Genomic DNA, 23585 nt, shown 5'->3' with positions numbered 1-23585 from the left:
TGTTTTGAAAAAAGAAGATCCTGATTTGTGACTGTTAATTAGTCAAAAAGCTTTTTTCAGTCAAACAAACCTGCAGACTACTGAAAAATGAGTGAGGAGGATGGATATGTTTGATTAAATACTGTATTAAGAGGAAATAATGCACCAAACAATACAATTAAATAAATAATCATGTTTGGTGAAAGGATGAAGAATAATGGATGGGTGGATGGGTTGATATATTTGCCTGAATGAATGGAAAGCTGTGCAAAAAGGAGTATGGGTGGATGATGATGATGACGATAATACCTTTATTGATGGATGGATGGGTAAGTGGGTGGGTCACTGGATGAACGAATGCATGGATGGATAGATAGACAGACGGATAGATAGATAGATAGATAGATAGATAGATAGACGGATAGATGGATAGATGGATAGATGGATAAATAGATAGATGGATAGACGGATAAATGGATAAATAGATAGATGGATAAATAGATAGATGGATAGACGGATAAATAGATAGATGGATAGACGGATAAATAGATAGATAGATAGATCGATTTGAATCACGCACGCGCACACGCACGGCAGAGGGTAGCGTGGCACTGCAGAACCAGCCTTACGTGACTTAACACTGCCCGGGATGAAGCGAGCCTTCAGTCAGAAGTCAGGGGAGAAAACAACCAGTTGACTTGCGCATCAGGATGGACTCGTATGTGCGCGCGTACATGTCACTTCTGTGTGTAATTACGGGCGAGGATGTCTCCTGATTTCTAGTTGGGACCTCCACCAACCAACCAACAAAAAAAAAAAGCTATTCGCCGGGGTTACCGTCGACCTTCTTTCTCTCTCTTCCTTCCCCCCACCGCGTCTCTCTCCACCATCCCCTGCAGATCCACGCAGCTGAGCGCGCTCCACTCAGTCTGGAGCGGCGCGGCTGTGCGGCGGGCACAACATTCGCGTGTCAACACAGACCCACTCTCCTCGCTTTTCTCCATGCGAAACGCGGGTTTTTTAAGAGAAGAAAAACACCGAGTGACTCCTGGTGGATTTTTTTTCTTCTTTTTCTAAAAAAATCATCATCATCATCACCGAGAGAGAGAAGGATAGAGAGAGAGAGCGAGAGAGAGAGAGAGGAGGAGGAGAGCGAGGAGGAGAGTGGATCGTCTCGTCAGTTGCTGCTGGTGAGGTGCGACGGCTTTCTTCAACAATTTTTTGGGGGAGCTGTCATTTTTTTTCCCCTCGTTGTGCTTGTTGTGTACGTGTGTGCGTGTGTGCATGTGTGTGTGTGTTATCTAACGTCCATCTGCTTCTTCGTAAGTATCCCAGTCGTTTTGTGTCCTTGAAAATGGGAGGAAAAACGCTGCATGCAAAAATGTTTTTTAGTCTTAGTATAACCGAGAAAGGGGAGTGAAAATGGGTGTTCTGTAGATTGTTATTCTTTTTTTTTGCGGGGTAAATTAAATGTTCAATTATGGCGCATTAAAACGCCCGAGTTTTATTAAGCAACCGTTGGTGCAGCAGATTAGGTGGACATTTTTTGGGGGGTTGTTGCTGACAGACTGAGAGAGTTGAGTGAACAGTGAGAGAGACCTGCGCAGATCGTCAGCAGCCGCTTCTCCAGCCTCAAGCTAAAATTCGTCAGATCTGAGATCACACAAGGATTTTTTTTTTTTACCCCCCCCACCTCCACCCACCCACCTTTTTTTTTCATGCTTCTCATTCAGCTCGGATATTCACAAAAGTTTGAGGATTTAGACACCGGACACCGAATACACCGCCTTTCTTTCCCAGTAAGTCTTTCATTTTCTATGTATATTTCCTTTTTCGAAGGGGTCTCGGGCAGAGGGGAGGTCGTGTTAGACACTTCCACGTCGAATTCTAGCAACGTTCCAGTTTCAGCACCACGGAGAGCTCCGGATGAAACAGCACCATTTGCGTAATTACTCCGCCACGCACCGTTCGGTGCGCCATGCGCGTGTTTGCAGTTGCATTTTTTAGTTCCCACCCTTTCCTTAAATATTCTCAAACGTGCTCGAGAAGACGTTGCTTTATTTTTCACCCCAGCGTGACTTAGAAAGTGTGCAGGATTTTCTCCACCGTTTGTTAATCTGCATCATCCCTGATTTATCAAATCCTTGTCAAGCACTGGATTTATTTTTGTGTGTCTGTGTGTGTTTCATTCCACTACATACAGACTGTTTCATACTTTACGAAAAAACCGGTTGCTTGAAGATGGGCTTTGTTTTTAGGTGGGATTTAGGTTGCGGCGTTTTTTCACGTTGCAGGGACTACATAGAGGAGGTTGGTGTACATGTGCATCACTCTTCTCATTCCTGCTTAGTTATGATGCGCTACCACTGCAGACGTGTAAAAAAAAAAAAAATCTATACTATGAGTGTGAGTCTGCTGCATACAATTGGCTGCGTGACCATCGTCCATCATCTATCGTTGTTGGTGTGATGGTATTGTCGGGGATTATGTTGGAAACGACGCCCCATATGACTTGGCAATGATGATGATTCTTCTCTTCTGCGCTCTCCTGACCTCCATCAGTGAAAGGTCCTCATATTGCAGCCATGTGTGGACGGAGCAGGGCGGCCTCGCTGTGTCTGTGTGCTTGCTTGCTCATCGCCAACAGCATACTCGCTGCAAAAAGGTAAGACAAACATTGGGAATTAAACCAGATACCTCCGTCACTTCTGTATTAGAGCATCATTGGATTAGGTGGGGTTGAAGTTCATGTAGACGTTGCATCTTAAGACGAATGTTTGGAACCAGATTTTGATTGTTTAAGTCAAATAAAAGCAGATTTTGAACATGAAAATTAAAATGGATCCTGAAAAATAAATGGGAGGAGCTTAAAGTACAAAATAATTAGCATGCTAGTAAATAGAATGCTGGTGGTTTTTTGTTTTTAATGTCATTAAGAAGTCGATAATAAAGGTGAAACTATTAAAGGTGTAGCCGAGTTGAAACTGGAAATATATTGTAAAATTCTAAATAAATTGTACCAGAAACATCAGCTGTCAGTAGGAAAGAAAAAAGGTCATCAGCTATGCTATATTCTGTCATATCTTAAGTCACACCCTTGAAGCTGTGGTCTGTAATTGGGGCATCCCCACAGGAGCGCTGCAGGCGCAGGCTTGAAGGTAATAAGATGTGCAACAGAGAAACAGTGATCTCCACAAAACACAAAATCATCCCAGATGAGCAGTTTGTTGGGGCCAAATGGAAAATAATACAGTCAGGGTAAACAACCGGCTGCCAGATGTCGTCAGAGTACGTACAAAAATAAATCGTTAAATCTGAGTAAATTCTTTGAAACATCGTGAGTAATCTACGCCCAGAGTCCGAATTCGTCAGCTGCATGTGAGCTCATTTTTGCTATCCTGGGACGTCTGAAGAGTCCTGGAAAGACTGGAATATTTGGTGCGGTTGAATAATTCATCGATGCTGTCACAGGCGACGATATTTAAGAAAGGCTTGTTGCAACTCAGCACTGATGAAATAAAAATAGAGAAACAGATTTTTTTTTGGCATGAACAGAGATGAGAAGAACACATGTACAGTAACGGCTGAGGGAGAAGAGTGTGAGCGGCACTGTTGATGTTCAGATGACCTGTAGATGGGGATGGTGTGCAATGTTTTATGAGCAAGTGGCCTCTGGCTGCCAAACGCGTGTATTCCTGTTCATTTCTCCTCCATATTCTCCTCATCTTCCTTCAACCACAACCTTGCACCTGTGTGGTGGACGTAGTTCAAGCACATATTGGTGCACAGAGAGAAAAAGGACTTTACGGGGGGAAAACACTAGCTGTGAACATGTTTAAAATATCAACAATAGCTGTTGAGTTAATGATAAATATTTTATATTTTTTAAAGCTGTAACTGGAAACAACCAAGTCTGTGTCTCAAAGTTCTGCCGGTCGGCCATTGTTCCGATTGTACGACGTCCGCATCATTTCTTTAATCCAAAGTACAATAAAAAAGTGTATAATCAACGTCAAGTGGGTGAAGTTCGGTGACTTGGTGGTGACGTTGATTATCAGATTCAGATTCCCTTTTCGTAAAAAAATACGACACCCTCTGCAATATATCGGAAGTTATTCCGTTTAAATCTCTCGAAGAATGTTGGGTGAAACTCATCCGTATTTGTTTGTTTTCACACTTCGATTAAAAACATTTAAAAAACTTACACAAAGATACGCTTTTTCACTAACTCAATATTTGTATGTCCGGAATGAACTAGTCAGGTTACGAGGCGCAATCTAGCCTTTCCAATGTCAATATCGATCTGTTAGTATAATAACTCGTAGGATGAATGTATTTCAAGCAAGGAATATTTATAATACTATTTGGTAAAGATATGAAGGTCCACCTGGATTCCAAAAAAGCTTCCACCATTCCAAACTAGAAGACAATCACCGCGACCAATCAGATCACAACATAAAATCAACCTAAAGTGGCAGAACTTGTCCACATAACTGATACTGTCAACGGTGGCGCAGTGGTTAAAAACGTTTGCCTTTAATTCCTGCCGCCCCCATTTCCATCCGGAGATATAAAGGTACTTCATTTATTTGAATGTACAGTATACTGCAAAACAAGTCATATGTAAGCAGCTCCTTGGCAGGGCTATGCGCTGTCTAAGTGCCTTTGTAGAATATCAAACATCTGTGTAACCTCATTGGGATTATTTTTTTTTACCAATATCTGAGCGTATTTTGTTCTTATCTTTTATCTTGCAATGTTTAATTTGTTGTAAAGTAAGAGTTGCCGCTGAAAAATCATGTCACCAGATTACAAACAAACATGGCCAAATGAAGATACAAAAATAAATTAGGCTAGAAAATAAGAACAGCGTGCTAACATTGGACCATTGCATGCAGGGATTAAGAATTGTCTTCCTTCAAAAGTCACAATTGAGAAGAGGATCATGGTGCGATTCTGCCAATTCGACCAAATTGTAGTTAAATTGCCAAACCAAAAATCAGTTCATACGATTGACCAGCTTGAGGGATCCAAAAAAACAAACAAAAAACCTTATTTCTTATCAGCGGGGAATGAGTCGCTCATCCCTCCGTCTTGTCCCTCCTAACCAATCTGGATGACCTCTCCCTCTCCTTCCAGCTGCTAAGCTTGTTTTCAAACACTGTTTATTTAGCACACACTCAAACCACTGTCGGCTTGGAACGAGCGATGACGCTTCGTGGAGTTCACTGTTGGATATTTCTGAGCTCATCGCCAACACGATGTGTACACAGAAATCCGCAAACTCCCCCCCGCCTTCCCTATGCATTCATACAAACACTTCTGACACATCCTGCCTATACATAATGTAATTACTCTATACGCCTGCTTATAAATGAAATATTTATGCATGGAGATGCAACGACTCGACGCTCGCCGCTCCTGATTGTGAGTGTTTTAGGCATCGCTCCTGGCGTTTTGTTTTATCTCGTGCACAAAGAGCACACTCAGCAAAAGTATTTGTGGTCTAAAATGGGAAATTAGAGAATAAATAATGTACAATAGTCACGTGTGGCTCCGTGGGTCCGCGCTGAAAACAGCACGACTTGTGTATTTATATCGACAGAGCACACGAGTGGCTTATGAAAATACTGTCATACTGTCTTCTTAAAATAGAGACGTCATGAAGCGTCTTTGATCAGTCGACTCTCTGTTCAGAGCGCTACAGATCTGTGCTTGACAGTGAAGGGCTTTGATTTACTTTTTTACGAAGATGCCCACAAGATTAAAATCACTGATGGTTCTGAGGCTAAATTGTGGGACAGCATGGTTTGGCTGGTGACCTTTTTACGATTTGGCCCCGGCCCCTCATGGTCCGGGAATACCAGGAATGTTGTGAATAAGATGGACGGCTACAGTATTACCGAAGGAAGAAGCATGATAATGATGTGCAGCATTCCTAAAATGACTTTTCTTAAGACCTTAAACTCTATTTCGCGAATCACCTCAGTAAGCTGGCAAATTCGGCACTACCCTGTGAGAGCAGGAGTATTTTTTTCAGTTTCATCAACTGGCCTCCACCAGGAGGGTTTATGAGAATTTTGATTTTCTTGTAATTAGTTTGCTTAGGTTGTTTGGCCTCAGCAACACATTTCCTCCCGTTAACTCCCTTTACCATTCAAAAAATATGTTAAAAAAGCAAATATATAGTATTAAAACATCTAAATTTACTTGGCTATGAGGAATTTCTTTGAAATAAGTGATACTTTAAAGACAGAAAGCGAATTTATTATGCAATAACTAACAACGTTGAGCTTCCATAGAACTTCACTTCCTGTAATTCCTATTTCCATTCCACATCCTGTGTTTAGAAGCCAATTAAATAAATCAATATGACAACCTGTGTGCAACACAAAAGAAAAGACACACTCAAAGCGAAGATAATCATTCAACACAACACTTTCACCACAAAGCACAACAACACATTAAACAAAAGGAAAATGCATGTTATACAGCAACACACTCCAATAAAAATCAACAGACTTACAGTAACACAACAATGCATTGCAACACATACTCAAACAACAACACACTCACCGCAAAACAACAGAGTCAGAACAAGACAACAAAACGTGCACAAGAACACACACTTACATGCCCAACACAATGATGAACACAACATTTACTACAACAGCCCATGTCAAACACAAAAACACACTCAATGTAATGGTGAATATTCAACACAACAAAACTCTCTCGCCACACAAGACAATAACAGTCAAAATGAAAACGCATGTTCTACTTCATTTAGTGCTCCGCCCTCTAACCGCTTCGCTATTGGTTTACCCGCCGACTGGTCTGTAAACCAATAGCGAAGAGGTTAGAGGGCTTCGCACCAATTTGTAGAACCTGAGATTATGATCATAACTCAGGGGTTATACAGCAACACACCCCAATAAAACTCAACACACTTCCAATAATACAACAAAGCATTGCAAAACATACTCAAAGAACAACACACTCACCACAAAACAACACAGTCAGAACAACAACTAATTCTACACAGCCACAGAGAGATGACAAAACATGCTCAAGAACACACACTTACACAAAAATACACGCCCCAACACGATGATGAACACAACAACAGCACATGTTTAACACAAAAACACACTAGATGCAATGGTAATTATTCAACACGACAAAACACGCTCACCACAAAACACAGCATCACATAAAACATAGCAAGACAACAACACTCAAAATGACAACACATGTTCTACAGCAACACATCCCAAACAAACTCAACACACAGTAAAACAGCAAAACGTCGCAAAACATACTCAAACAACAACACACTCAGCACAAAAAAACATAGCAACAGAGAGACAACAAAACATACACAGGAACACACTTAGCACAACAGCACATGAACACAAAAACACAAAAGGCAAAAATTCACTACAACAACACACTCGCAACACACAACACCATAATTCTGGGAATTCCTGGCATTCCTTAAACAAATTCTCCAGAGGAAGAAACCTGAGAAGGTTTCATAATGTCAGAGAAGACTCTTACGTGTTCACTGTGAGTTTCAATCACTGTCTGTGCGTTGCAGCTCTGGGCAGAACAGCAAGACGGATGAGCAGAACCAAGACAACACGACAGTGTTCACCAAGATCTTAGACAGCCTCCTGGACGGCTACGACAACCGCCTCAGGCCGGGACTCGGAGGTCAGTAAACCCAAGTGGATGAACGTCATGTCGTGTCTGCTGACGGATTATCGCCAACATACGTTGCCATCTCTAATGTGACTATTATGGGATGGCTTTTTGTAGAGTCTCCTCCAGTGTCAGGTGTGCGTAAATCACAGCGTCATTGTTCTCCAGACGCTGAAATGTCGTGATGCCAGCACTTGTAATTTTACATCTAAACCCCTCTTATTATGAAGGTTTATTTCACTCCATTGTCTACTTCTCGGACAAAAACGAGGGAAGATGGCGACGGAAAAGCAGAATGAGAGAATTAGATAAGGAGCGGGAGGAGAGATAACGTGAGAATTGAAGGACAGCGCTGTGAAAGGGAAGGCGAATAAAAAAGAAAAACCGTCCCACCCTCACTCGCCAAGAGGAAATTATGAACCGGGATCATTCATAAGTCATCCTGCCATATTTCAGTGTGGAAATCACAAAGAACACACACGTCGCCGCGGCGACCGTCTCCAAATGAGGCCTCAGTAGAGCCGTCCTGGCCGTCACTGTCACGGCATCTCAGCCCGACGTATTGAAAAATTGAAAGCGCTGTCGCGGTAATGGTGCCGACAGTGAAACCATTAAAGGGTTGTTTTTTTTTGAACGTCTGAACCATCCCATCTTGATTAGTTACTCCTGAATATGGATGTTGGAAGTCAAATAAGAGGCGCAGTTGGCAGGAGGTCTGGCATTAACAGGTAGTTAGAGGATAATGAATGCCACTGATCGTCGCTCACTCTGGCAATTTCCTGCTTCAACAGAGCGTATAACTGAAGTCAAGACTGACATTTTCGTGACCAGTATTGGGCCAGTTTCGGACCATGACATGGTAAGACTCTTCGCTTCTGTAAATGTCACTAGTTTCTCAGTGTCCACAAACCCCTTCATCCTCATCTGTATTTTTCTAAGGATGATTTATGTGTGTGTGTGTGGGTGTGTGTGGTCGCTCAGCGGATAATAAAAAAAAACATGTTTGGTGATTCAGTCCATTAACTTGTGATGTGCTAATAAAACCGTCACGTATGAGATGTGTTTTTACTGGCCTTTGGGCCACATATGATCACTTCCTATTTTATCTTTTTCTGTGCTTGTAAAAAACGACTGCATGTGACACGGACATCCAAGGACAGTGTTGCAAAAAATATATATATTTTATTTTTTTCATTTGGAAAAAGATTACTGGTGATTAGAAACATGTTGAGAAAAATAAAATAAAAATAGTTATAAATATTCCAATAAACTGTTTAGTTTTATGCATACATGTATTTGTAAAAATAGTTAAAATACTATCTAAATATTTGTTTTCAAAATGAAAGTATAGATGGGCTGATGACGCTTCACGAAGCAGTGTCATTCCAAATATCAATTAAGAGTAGAGATAGGAACAAAGTCTTCTTAAGGGTGAAAGGTAAAGAGCTGGAACGACTAGCTTTAATTCGGGAATGACGAGGAGCCAGAATAAAGAATAACAAGCCTTCACGGAGAAAGAGGCTCACGCCTTCTTGCCTCTTCCAACTTATTAATGCATAATCTTACATTTGCATCCCTTCTTTAATCAGCCTGATTTATTCGGAACTGAATCTGTGTCAGCACGCAGAGGTTTATGATGCTTAATGATATTTAAATTGTGTCCGTGTAAAATGTAGGAACCACTAATCATACATGATGCCGAGTGATTCCACGAGCAAAAGCTGCAGCTGTTATTTGTGAGAATATGATCATTGCCTCGTGTACCGGAAACCAATTAATTTCATCCAAATGTCTCCCTGGCTCTCCCTTTAACACTTGACTACTACCAAGTGTGCGTGTGCATGCGTGTGTGTGTTTGTGTACTCTTTGACATGATCTCGGTTAATTGCGAAGGCAGGCCAGGACTGTTTTTGCTGCTCTGCAGAAGGAACGGCTGAAGAAAAACGCTGCCTCTCCTGCTCCGAGTCTCCGAATAATTATCCTGAGAGAGCAGAGTAGATAAACCAGGCCAAGAGGAGAAAATAAATCTCCGACATTGTGATTATTACATTTGGCTCGAAGCATCAGTCATTAGCTGGTTTAATAATCCTTAAATTCCAGCACACTTCGGCTGGACGCAGCCACTGAGGTAACTAGCTTCTGGTGACCAATAGCGTTGGATCATCTAGTCTGAAATAACCTCATTAAAAAAACATTCATGAGAAATGACACGTGTATTTATTGCCTTAATAGGTGCAAGCACCTTTTCCCTTTTATATACAGTATGTATAAAATATAAAGAAAAATAAATATATCAAACAAATATTACATAAATATCTTTACATTAAGAACACAATAAATCACTAAAAATACATATATTTTTTATTATTAGTACTATTAATATTATGTTATAAAAATAATGAATTCATCCATAATTATCTAAAAATATTTTTTGGAATACAATCTTTAATTTACTTAGTTGCTCGAAATTATAGCAATTGGAATACATTAAATAAAGTATTAAGAGTGATTACTTTTAAATGTTGATTCATTTTGCCCTTTATATACGTATTAATTGAAGTAAAGTACATAGATTTAAAAATGTAATGGAACAGTGTTTAATAAATAATGGAAGATGAAAATCTAAATTCATTTTTACATTTGGTTGTGTGCACACAATAAATAACTAAAAAGAAATATAATGAAAATTATTATTTGCAAAGTTAATAAAATGAAATATAAAATTCATCGGTAGCATGGTGCAACATTTTCTAGTAAATCAATTGTTGACAGATTTTTAATAAAATCTTTGATTTACTTTTTATTCAAATTGAAATTGGAATTGGAAAACATTAAATGAAGTAATAGAGTAAAAAATAGTTAATTCTAAAGTCTTACAATGTGATTAAAAACAATTATTTTTGCTCTTTCCTTTTTATGTTTTTGTTATTGTATTAGAAAAGGAAATGTAAACAATAATAAACATGTACATGATCGATAAGCTATGTAAAAGGTAATGTCATTCATAAAATTATATCGATCCAATGTATAGGGAAAGTATTTTTCGCTATAGATAAATCAATTATATTCATGTTATTTTGCTAAAAAATTAGAATATATGTTTGTCTGTTGGGTGTCAATGATGATAAATAAGCACTAAAGAAGTAGATCACAAGATGGCTAAAATCAAATGAAAAAATAGAACTATTTTTTAATTTCAATACTCTCCCCTCGTCTGCAGGAGTACACCATCGACGTCTTCTTCCGACAGAGCTGGAAAGACGAGAGGTTAAAGTTCACGGGACCCATGGCTGTGCTGCGTCTGAACAACCTCATGGCCAGCAAGATCTGGACTCCGGACACCTTCTTCCACAACGGCAAAAAGTCCGTGGCTCACAACATGACCATGCCCAACAAACTCCTGAGGATCACGGAAGAAGGAACGCTCCTCTACACCATGAGGTCAGACACTGGTCCTTACTCACGGTTATCACGTTAGCATGCGATACAGCAACAAATCGAAAGTCAAGTTTTAGTTCTTAGAAATCTTACGTTAGTTCTATATGTTGAAAATAAGTTTTGAAGAAATTCATGACTTTTGGTTTTAATGGGTAAATGTTGATTTGAATAAATTCTGAGATTATTTTTAGATACTGTTTAAACGATCCAGGTTCTACTGCTTGGTTATCTTGATTTTTTTTTTGAGTATCGGTAAAAAAATACATTTGAAAAACACGTAAAACATCACAGAGATTAATAAAAACACAATAATATAATATTATTTATAAGTTAAGAAAGATATGTTTTCAAATGCATTCAACATTTTGATACATTTTTCAAGAAAAGATGCAATATTATTACGTTATAACGTTAACTTGCAACATTTTATAAAATGGAAAATATGAAACATTTGTTAGTACACAATCAGGAAAATCTGCGGCATAGAAAAATGAAGTGTAGCACATGATCTGGGAAATAAGTATCCATTTAAATGTGTTCAAATACATTGCTTTATTTATAAAGCCCGTAATGTAGTGTCTTTTCGAATCTCAAAGCATAGACTTTTATGAAAAAAGCATGGTGTCTATAGATCTACTGGTTAACATCAAGATAACTATTAAGACGTTCCAGGGAAGGTTTTGGTTGGCCAGCATGTCAGTTTCAGTTTCTAGGAAAACGTGACATGAGCTCCACAGTTGTTTGTTTGTGCTGATGATCGTAGTAAAAGAGTTTGTCCTGCCAAACGGTGGTTTATAATGGAATCTCACAGTTTATCTCAGGGTAAATAATTGTTTAATGTTTCGACTGATTCTACATCGTAGAGGATATAGCCCAGTCCCGATTTTTATGAAATGTACACAGACTAATATTTTTTAAAATCAATGTTTTGAGGCTCGAAGAGACGATACATTCTCGGCTATGTGAATGAAATTGTGTTTTTAAATGCAACACACAATGGATCGTAGAATGATACTTACACAGTACTTATATAGAATCAGTTTGCCATAAAAACATCGGCTTTCCTAGATTGTGTACTGACAACATATATCAAAGGTCAAGAACATTGGAAACAAGTAGAAGCATTTTTTTAAAAGTAGTTTTATTTATTGTTAAACGTAAAAAATACCATTCTCAACATTTTAAATGACAAAGCTTTAGTTGAATAGCATAAGAGTCACTCTGAATGCTTATTGGTTAACAAGGATGAAATGAACAGTTGTTCAAAACAAAGGAAAATAGTGCAGAGAGCGCCATCAAGTGGACTCTGAAATTGATGATACTGCTTTATGAAGCTTCATCAGACCATCACTAGTAAATAGAAAGGCTTGTTTTATTGTGGTGTTCGGGAACACTTTAAAAATAATTATCAAGGAAAAATGTCATCCTATTTATTAAAAATGTATTAAATATTAAAATTAAATGCATTTTTAAAAAGTTACTGCATACTTAGTCTAAAGCGTTTATTAAAAACGATTTTTTTTTGCCAATATTGTCCATCTGGATTCTATTTAAAAAACACAAAGAATTGTGAAAACTGGCTACAAAAATGTTCTTTTTATATCACCTTTGAATTTCCCATGGTAGCCATCTTTTCACAAATACATTTCCCCACTTTTCTTTGCTCAAAAAATATTAATTATTCCATTGTTGTTATTTTAAAAACATGTTTTATAACATGAAATTTGCTTTAAGTTCTGTCCAAATAAAATGCAGACGAACGTTTGAGTGACAGCTCGTCACCACTTCCGGACGGATGTCCTGATATTGTGCAGCTCTTACATCGCAGCCATATATAATCTTCTTTCATGTACTTTAGATGATAGGGGTTGTGTGAGTCCAGCACCTGATGATATGAAGAGAAAGATCAGGATTAAAGGTAGCAGTTTAGTAGCCTTGAAAACAATAGCAGCATCCAACAAACCCCGAGCCAGTCGTAGGACCGTAAAACATTTGTTTTTAGCAATGCTTACTAGCAAGGGGGAGGGGCCCATATAGCTGTCACAGATGAGCGAGATGAGAGACGGATGGGAGATTAGTGTGTCACGGGTGGCCTGGCATGCTGTTTTTCAACCAAGCTGTCAGAAAATAGAAACCCACGGCTCAAGGTAGTGGAGCGTAGCAGTTGGGAGAAAACAAGACAAGAGTTCAAGAGTGTTTACATCTGGACAGGAGAGGCTGAAGCTCTTCCTTGTACCTTCGATATTTTTATGTCATTTATTGCACACTGCCTTAAAAAATATGTTTTTTATCATGTACATTGTTATCATTATTGAATATGGATAAGTAATGATTAACAATCAAATAAGAGAACAGAAGGAAATATTTGAACTACAATCGCACTAATGTAGCTATTTTTGCGTGACTTTTTTAAACACAGCAAACAATCCATAATCAATGAATACAAATGTTCCACATTCTCACACAGTTTACATTCTCTCACAAACCGACATTATTTTTACAACATTAAAATTCATGATTTCTGCAAAATATATTACAGCTCCTCTGATCACGCTGCCTCCCCACCCTAGTCTCTAAGCTTGTATTCCTTCTTTTTTATATACCGAACCCATGATTTATTAGTTTATTGGTGGTAAGGTTTAGGGCGTCACGTAGTTCAGAGATGATGATAAAATGAGCAAGAGGAAATGTTTCTTGGATTCCGGGAAAAAGAGGAAGGAGAGAGAGTTGTTGTTGTTACAAATACTGTAAGTAATGATTGATTCAAAACATTCATTTAATAATAAAAAACGAATCCACCAGAACTTCCAAAAATACAGCAATATATTGGAATATTTTTTCACAATACTGTATAAATATTCAACAGCACTGTATTGATTTTTCTTCCCCCAAAAAATCAAATAAAAATCGCAAGAATTTTTTTTAATAATAGATCTTTCAAGGTTCTAAGTTCAATAAAGTGTTTTTAAAATAGAATGATTATATTTTTGTATTGAAAGGTACCATGCATAAATGCTTGTTAATTTTTATGTTGCAATTAAACTTCCGGGCCACTAAACAGCAGCAGTCATTCAGTGATGATTCCTTTAAACCTCTTCTTTTTTTTTTTTATAAAATTGTTCATACTTCAACAAAATTGAATAACAACAACATCTGTTCAAAGTATTTTACTGAAAAAAACACAGAATAGTATATGTAGATATTAAAAGCAATATATCTTTTCACAATACTTTATCAATATTCTACAGCAGTGTATCGATTTTCTTAAAAGAAAAAAATTGCATTTGCAACTACGATGCAAATATTCACAGGGTTTGTTCATATTTTTATGTTGCAATCTAACTGGAAACTCCGGCTGCTAGATGGAAAAAGCTAAAGGAAAAATGTAATCCTGAGAGATCCTAACGTTGACTGAGGACGAGAGGATACAGTCAACTACAACAGCATTTATAGCTGATGTTTGGACGTATTTTGGTTTCAAAATAAATTAAAGCAGTAAATTCTGCAACGAATGAGTCAAGTACTTCAAATATATCCTTGATTCTACAGCATCACAATAAATCCCAATACATATTATCATTTTCACTGTATTGTGATACTGCAACGTGTAATCGTAGCACCACATTCTTACCGATACACAGCCCTACTAAAAATTGTATTCCTTTCTAATATACTCTTGTCTGTTTTTCTAGGCTGACTGTCCGAGCTGAGTGTCCCATGCACCTCGAAGACTTCCCCATGGATGCACACGCTTGTCCGCTGAAGTTCGGCAGCTGTAAGTGGCCACATACATGGCGTCATACATGTTCATGACTACTCACAGACACACATGATGTGCTGTCACTACCTCAGTCGACTGGAAGTGTGACCTCCCACCCCCGCCCTCCTCACCCATCGTCAACCCCCCCGTGAGGCCAAGATAGGGGATGACAGTGTGGTAACATCTGTTTTCCCGGAGGAGCTGTCTGCTCCAGCCCCGCCGCTCCCCCCCCCCCCCCCCGTTCAACCCTGCCAGGACTCTCAAGACCCTGCAAGACCCTGGCAGGCGTGCAAAGTAAAGACCGGTGTTTATCGGAGTCTTGGCGAGCGGTAGTGTCACACCAGCTGCTCGCTGCTGACAGAAACCTGCATCATTGGTGCGGAAAATGATGAAAAAGCTAGGATAGGTCACTTTATTCTCTTGCAGATCTAGACTCACCGCGCCTGACTTCCAAACTCCTTAAATATTTCAGTGATAAGCTCTCGTTCGTACGCTGCAGTCCACATCCGTCCTTCACTCAGGAGCACCCGGGCCGCTGCGGTTCTGACAGGTCCGCAAGCCCGAGGCAAGCACAGACTGACTTGAGCTCTTTTAAGGTCATATTGTCCCGTTGGGAGGAGATTTGTTTACTTTCTTACACATTTTCGGGGGGGCACACTTGACATAATAAGACGTGATGTGACGTTACGTAACAAATGAGATCATTTTACAAAACCAGACGGAAGGATATTGAAACAAATTAATTTGGTTTGCAGAATAGAAGATTTGACAGTGATTGAATCACACTTTATATTTAAAATGTGTTCACACCTTAGTAAAAGATGATAAAGTATTTACTTATTTATTGATTTAGCACATATCCCAGGACTTAAACTTCCATTTTTCCAAATCCTATTGATTTATATCAGTGTTACTCTCCAACAATATTTAACAATAAAACACTTATTATAAACAGGGAAAGGGGTCTCCAAATTTTTTAGGAACATATAATGCTTTAATTTGGGAATTATTTTGTGGCTTGTCTGAAACAGGATGGACACATGAAGTTGGTCTTTAACTAATTTTGCTAAACTCGACCCAGACAAGCATTTTGACGTGTCAAGATTCCTAAATGATGTTGTAGAAAATGTTTTTTCCATTCAAAATAAAACGTTCTAATGGTAATACTTAATACAAGTACTTACTACTATACTATAGTTAATATATTTGTACTCCTGATGATATGGTCGCTAATTGTTCCACCCTGTCTGCACTATTTTCACTACTTACCTGGATTTCTATCCATTTCTTTCTCCGATTGACTCATTTGAAGTTAAATTTCCTTTTTCTAAATCTTTTAGAGATTGAATGGAATGGTTCAATTTAAACAAGATGGTCACATAAAGAGTTTTAGTTTGATTATATTTCACTAGGTTACCCTCTTGATTCTTTACTCAAATATGTGTTTGGAAGTCTCAAGAGTCATGGCTAATGTTGGGGAAAATCTTGTCTTTTTTCAAGATAAAACCACCTTTCAAACATAAATAATCAGTGTAACAGAAATTAGATTCTAGAAACGACTGCATCATTGCACCTCTCGGGGCAACTGTCCTAAAAAGCTTCCCTTTTACTCCCATCGCTCTCATGGTCGCTACCTGGTCCACCCTGTCCACACTCTCTTCACCACTTACCTGGATCTCTGTCCATTACTCTCTCGGATTGACTTAAAATATTGTTTACTTCCTCTACTTTGCATCTTCTTATTCATTCACCTGCATTCTTCATTCTCTCTTCTTTGAACCTTCATCTCTCCAGCTTCTCATGAACCGTCTGTGTTGGGATAAATAATGTTCCTAGAAGTACATTTGAGGAAAAACATTTATCTCTGGCTGGGTAAAGACTTTAAAATGCTCCTCATAAAAAGAAAGTGATCGTCTATTGCTGTTGCTGTAAAGGTATGAGAATTGTTTCTTCATGCTAATGATTTGCATACGCAATCTATTGTTGTGTCTGCCTGTCTTTGATTCAACGACAATAACAACACCAGTCACGACTCATTTACAAGTGCACTTATGGGGTGAGACAAACAAAGATGAAAAAGAAAGAGAATTCTGAACACCTCTAACCTCATTTCTCTGCCGCCCTTTTGTTCACCTAAATAAATATATAACAAAGCTTCGGTGTTACTCATGCTTGTTTGCGCTGTGGCTGTTATTTTTAGATGCGTACACCCGGGCTGAGGTAGTCTACGTCTGGACTAGAGGGGCTAAGCAATCGGTTGTGGTGGCAGACGACGGCTCCAGGTTGAACCAGTACGATCTGATGGGCCAAAGCGTGGACTCGGGCGTGGTGCAGTCCAGCACAGGTGGGTGTCGTCCCCGCCGTCTTCCGACAACTGCAAACTCAGAGCCCCCAGTGGAAATGTGGGCCAGCATCAGTCACTCATCACTGGTCGGTTCATAAATAATTTGAAAGCCCGCATCATTTCATCTGCATCTGCAGTCGGCACGGACGACAGCTCATGACCTAGATTGATTTCCCCATTGGCTTTTAGATTTACATGTTTCCGACCAATCCGGTCGCAACATTCCGCACAAGAAGGAAGATTATTTACGCATCATGTTTCTCTTTTTAAAACGTCGAATGATTGTCACACATTTATGCAATTTATGATGCACTGCAATTACAAGATAATATAAAGACTATATAATAAACAAACAAAGTGGCAATTCATTTTATGTGTCGTTTAAAGGCGACTGTCATCAGAAATATATATTATAATGATAACTATGCTTACAGGAAATATAGAGAATTCAAAAGTTAATAAAAAACACAAACCTCAAATCAGAAAAAGTGAAGTAACATGAACCTGAAAACCTGTACAGAGAATAGAAAAGCAGCAAACACAGAAGCACAGAAAAGGCCATTTCAGACAGAGCTCAAGGCCACCAGGGACTACAAATATACGTGTCTGCATCGCATCTGTAGTCCCTGTACTGCCTTCAATTCCCACCACATACAATACAGCATTCCTTCAGCCGGTTGGCTAAACATGGCTTCCTTAACTATTATTTGGATTAAATCCTGATCAGATTCACTACAAATTTGGTTTGTGGGACTGTTTTTCAGTCCTGTAAACCTAAAATGAATCCAAAATACAATGTAGAAAAGACTGTCAACAGATGACATGACATTAAATACATATAGTATTGCTTATCTTCCTTTCCATGTCATTGCACCACAGGAGAGTACGTTGTCATGACGACCCACTTCCATCTGAAGAGGAAAATTGGCTACTTTGTGATCCAGACGTATCTTCCCTGCATCATGACAGTCATCCTGTCTCAGGTGTCCTTCTGGCTCAACAGAGAGTCCGTCCCTGCAAGGACTGTCTTCGGTGAGTTGTCTGCTGTCTTCTCCTTCAACGTAATGGATTTTTTTTGGCACTCGCGTCTCTGGCAGCCTCGCTTTCAGACACTCTTATCAAGTGTTTATCACCCTTTTGTTTATAAAACTAAGACGTTCACTGCCGTCAAGATCAGAAGGTATCTCGGTGCCAAACTACTGGCATTATTCCTGAATCTATCCCGCTCAGCTCTGATAGGGAAGAGCCAAAGGTTGACCTAGATTTAGATGCTCAACGGTTCACAAGAGTGTTTCTCCCATCAGGATGCATAACAATATGATAGAATCCAAGGAAACACATCTGTTTTTTGGATGCAGGGACATGTTTCAAGGAGGTAAGCTATGCTAATAATTTACAAGTTGAATTCAAAATAATTACGATTGAAGAGCTGGGAATCATTTTGCGTCGCAGTGTGTTTTGTGCAGGCGTGTTTCTCTTGTCAACCTAGTCACAGCACTGCAGCTGGAAACCAAAAATGAATGAGTCCAATCTGAGTTACGTAAACACTACCCGGAGAAAAACAAAGCCGTTTAATTCGGCACTTTTCAGGGATTAACTGGTGACTCCTGTAAGACCGTGTACCGGATGCATATGACTTTAAGTCGCTTTCGGAGCAGGAATTGAACCCCAGATGATTTAATTGCAAAGAGTGGCTTAACCCAAATATTTAGAAAACAATCACGATGAGCCGTGAAAACAAAATGGACATCGGGGGACTCATCCAATGTCGGTTTCAGCACTTCCTGTCGTCACTGCCGGTCTCCAGGCAACTGCGAGATGACATCAAAGATGTATGGATCTTCTCATCTCGCTAAAAAAGAAAAAGATAATTAGCGTGTTTCACAAAATTTCTCAGAGCGAGTCCTTTTAAAGAATAACACAAGTGAAAGATTCGACGGGGAACTATTCAGTCCACGACTCGTCGTCGAATAACTCTCATCTTCTGTTCTCTTCTCTCTTCCTCTCTGCTGTGAACAAGAGCTTTAATCAGCGGTAGCTGGCTTCAATAGAATTTCAAGTGAAGAGCTCAGTGTGAATCCAGATTTACGTGCACTGAATGTGCAAGTGCACGCATTTGCCGCTCGATGTGGACGCGCACTCTTGCTCACTGCCTTGTGCGTGTTTGTACGTGTGTGTATCTGTCTGTCACACTGTCTTACATAACACTGCCCAAAAGGAAAGCTAGTCTGCAGCATGCTCGGTAGCAGCAAACCACAGCAGCAGGCAAGAATGTCCTTGACTTACCTCGCACGGCACACACTCTTTTTTTTTGTGTGTGTCTTATGTCGTCTTTTCTGGTCAATTGCTTTCACACAAATGTTTCTGCATCTGCCTCTGTGTGCTCGAGAGTATTCGTCACAGGCAGTCGCCTGCATCGCTCGTCGCATGTGGGTTAAGAATGGCCTGAATTGGATTCTCATATCTAGGGCACGTGTGCATCCCTTGCCTGTTTGGCGTTGTGAAGCGCGTACACAAATCAATGCTCAGCTGTAGATACGAGAAAAGGATGGTTAGGTAGGTCATCCAACAGATTAATATACATCAGCGGTGACGAACGAGCCTGTTCCTCGGAGAGCGTACGATGTCAATATCGCACTAAATTAATCATTAAAAAGGCATCGCAGACAATAACAATTTTTCATTGCCGTCTAAATCCTTTAGTCAAAGATTAATGTGCCGAATCACGTCTCAAGTGCTATTAGGATAAAGAAGTTCAGACCGACCGCATTATTGAAGAAGTCTACATCTAAATGACATCGTTGTGGAATATAGTCTTTATTTATCTCAAGACCGCTAACAATGGTAAAGGGCAAAGAAAAGCCGAACTATTAGTTGACATCATGTTAATCCAGAGAGAAAAATTTGAGCGACCAAGATGTATAGAGCAGGATTAGAACATAATTCCTCTTTTCTCAACATAAGGATTTCACTTCGTTTTAATGATGATAGTTTCATAACTGTGACATAATTGAGCACATTCTTTTTAATCCACTTTAATATATAGGTGTGAAAAAAGGGATATTGGAATATTATGGTATATATATAATTGTTATTTTATCACTTAATACCAATATCAAATATTAAATATTAACAAGATTAGAACTCTGTTCCATCTTTCAAGCTTAAACAGGAAGCACAAACACTGAGTTAGAAAAAGGAAATGATGTTTACAAGCTCTGTTTTGCTGCCACGAAATATAGCTGGAAGACCACAGTCTTATCTTAAAATACACCACCCAGTTTATATACCTGTATTGTTGTTTTGGCGCTGTAAAGTCATGATAAATCAAGATACTATCGTTAGACTCCTGATGTGTATCGTAACGCGATAGCGTAGCTAAATCTTATTTTACAACAACCAATGTAACAAAGTCTACGAATATAAACTAATAAGTTATAACATAAGACGATGATCCTGAACTCTTGGTTTACAGTCTTTTGCTTAGATAAATGTTTAAGTTTTACTTAAGGAACAGTGTCAAGTCATGCCACATATCATCTAAACATTAACTTTTAATGGTAAGAAAAGACTAAACAATAAAAGGCCAGGACATTGCCATGCATTTTAATCATCCAATGCCATTTTCATTTTTTCGCCATTAAAGCCATTATTACACGGTAAAAAAAATGTAATGTTGATATTAATAAAGTAACAAAACACTCGCCTACAACGCATTTCTATTGTCTAATCTAAATAAACCAAGTAGTAGTAAAATGGTTAAACATTTTACTACAAGAAAATAAATGCATATGTAATGTGTATAACAAGTATAACAATGCAACAGTGTCAAACGGTAGAGTGGTTAGCTTGTGGCTAGTAAGTTGTAGGTACAATCCACCAGTTACCAGCTAGTACTAGTGTTGTTATGCAAGACACTTTAGCTCATGGTGAACTGACGCGCTGCGTTGCAGCCTACTCCCATCAGTGTGCGTGAATAAGCAAATAGGTGACTTAGTGTGAAGCGCTTTGAGTGCTTAACAAGCAGAGAAAGTGCTACATAAGTAGGAAACATTTCTACAAGGTTTTACTTTGGCACCGATGGGACTGAGAGTTTGACAGCAACCTTTTTCAAAAAAACAGATGAAGACAAATATTCTCTGATGCATTACCGTTGTAGGTGCCTTTTGGACACGCACTTTGTTATGTAGGCTACGTTGTGCTTTCAGTCTCTCTCACGCCTGAATGAGTACCCAGGTGACTTTTACATAAAAGTCATGACAGTAATCTTTCTAGGTCATTCTCATAGTAGGTCAACAAGCTCACCCTTACTTGCACAATGTGGTTTTAGATGGAACCAAGAGATGTGAGCTAAATTATTGAAACGATCACGTTAGAATTGAGCTGAGATGTTGTTCGTGTATCCGGGGCCGACCAATGATGCACCTTGTCGTTTCGTATGATGATTTAAGATACGACGTGGAAAGACTGCCTCTGCAGCATATCTGTGTTAAGTGATGGTTTAGAGGATAACACGACCAGTCTTTGAGACCATAGAGAATGGAGTATATATGTATTTTTTGTCTTTCAGAACCTACAAATCAAAACATTTCACATTAATAATTCTCACATCAACTGTGTACAGGACTCTGAGTGGCTCCTAAAACAAGCCTTACAAAGTGTTTGTTTCCCCCTGTTAGGATGAGCAATAGCAATTGCTGTCACTTTCCCTTCCCCATACCCGTCAGCCCGGGTAAATAAAATGCTTCCGTTATGACAATAAAAATCCCAAAAACAATAACTGTGATCGCTAGACTTTTACCAAGGTCCATATTTCCAACACAATCCATATTTCCACATTTTGACATACAAACACCATTTACTTGAACAAACGCAGCATTGAGAGCGTTGTTTAAATTTCATTATGCCACTGTAAAGCACAGCCTCTGCACTCAATCTCTCCTAAAGGCTGCCTTGTAGATGAATAGGCAATTTAAAATCACGGCAGTGGGTAGAGTTATCTTATTCATCACACTACCGATTAAAAGCCTGATTAGGTTAAAGCTAGTTTGGTGTATTTGATTCATTTGCGCTATAAAAGAAAGTGGCCACCATATACAGAGAGTTATTTTGGTGGTTAGCTTTATCTTATGTCTCCTCTAATCACTTGAGCTAGTTAGTAATAGTGGTTAATGTTTCTACTCATTATGTCATAACTCCCAGTGTGGACGTGGTTGCGTGTGTGGTGAGGTTTGGCAGCTTGTGTGTAATGAAAGTGTCTGAAAGAATAAATGTGTTTGGTGCTCGAGCAATAGCTCTTCTCGGATGAGTAATTGGTAAATGACAGCATTGTCGGCAGCTTGTTCCAAGGCAACTGTTGGGAAAATCTTACTTTGTTTTGGTGTCGATACATTGGAGATACTACTTTGTTCACCAGGGATTGGGACATCAATTTCATATCACGATCGTCCTCGAGTGGCACCATCATGAAGATAAGATTGTGTTTCGCTTCTTTGTCATCCCACGTTCTTTGTCTGAAACCATCTGGCCAAGTTCTCCTTACTGATAAATTAATTTCACGTTTATTAGTCTTGTCATGGCTGTACAATTGTTTTGTTAAACTATCTTCAGAAACACTTGAATAGTTTTGTGAAAGACTATACATTTAAGTATAACACATTTTTAATTTTTTCAGAGGTAATTTATTTTATATAATACATGGATAGTTCTAGATTTTAACGTTTTAATGTAATCATACATTATAGAGAACAATAAAGCAAGTAAATCCAAGGATGACAGCAATACAACAGCATAAAAGAAAATAACAATTAACTAACTATACTTGAAAGTAATACATAGTAAAATTTTTAGCAGAAACACTGTTCATAAAGGAGCAGAATATAAGTAATTAATTTAAGTAAATTAATAAAACCATTATTCAAATATTATAAAAGTCACAAATAAAAAATTGGAAAAGGAAAAAAAAAGATAATTATTTATTGTTTAATAAATAGTGGTTGTACGAGAATTTACATTTTTATTAATTACATTTTTTTTATTAATCAGTCAACACAGGCAAAGGACCATCTGGGGCTCCATGAGCCTCACTTTTCTCACGTCTCCTATAAACCATACATCACAGCAAAGATGTGTACACTCTGAAAAAGCTACCCTTTAAATCTTGCGGCAACTCGTTGTTTTGTCTCATGGTGTTAAACTCTGGCTACTCTTCACCATTCCCCTGCCTCTTTGTAATTGTTTTTTACTTGAACTGAAATTAAAAGGTTTTATTATGAAGATATATTTTTCATTCCATGACAAACACGAGTTGAGAATGAGAGAAAAGCAATGTTCGGTTGGATTCCCATTTCCTTGACTACT

General features: G+C 38.7%; 1 protein-coding gene across 5 annotated transcripts in view; it reads left to right on the top strand.

The window, feature by feature from the left end:
• Nucleotides 1–690: 690 nt before the first annotated feature.
• The window catches only part of gabra1 (gamma-aminobutyric acid type A receptor subunit alpha1), a 36900-nt gene continuing 14005 nt past the window's right edge, over nt 691–23585 (top strand). The window contains exons 1-9 of one of the 5 annotated variants that reach the window (XM_087807421.1): nt 691–1169; nt 1713–1778; nt 2542–2644; nt 7580–7695; nt 8475–8542; nt 10904–11124; nt 14814–14896; nt 17082–17225; nt 18105–18257. In XM_087807421.1, coding sequence (XP_087663547.1) covers nt 1778; nt 2542–2644; nt 7580–7695; nt 8475–8542; nt 10904–11124; nt 14814–14896; nt 17082–17225; nt 18105–18257 — 889 coding nt within the window. In that variant the 5' untranslated portion in view covers nt 691–1169; nt 1713–1777. The other 4 variants (XM_087807424.1, XM_087807423.1, XM_087807426.1 and 1 more) reach the window with 4 other exon arrangements.

This window comes from Callionymus lyra, chromosome 14 (assembly GCF_982586985.1).
Source record: "Callionymus lyra chromosome 14, fCalLyr1.hap1.1, whole genome shotgun sequence".
Taxonomy (NCBI): domain Eukaryota; kingdom Metazoa; phylum Chordata; class Actinopteri; order Syngnathiformes; family Callionymidae; genus Callionymus; species Callionymus lyra.
Note: the sequence above shows the minus strand (reverse complement) of the source record. Positions and strands in the feature narration are given on the sequence as shown.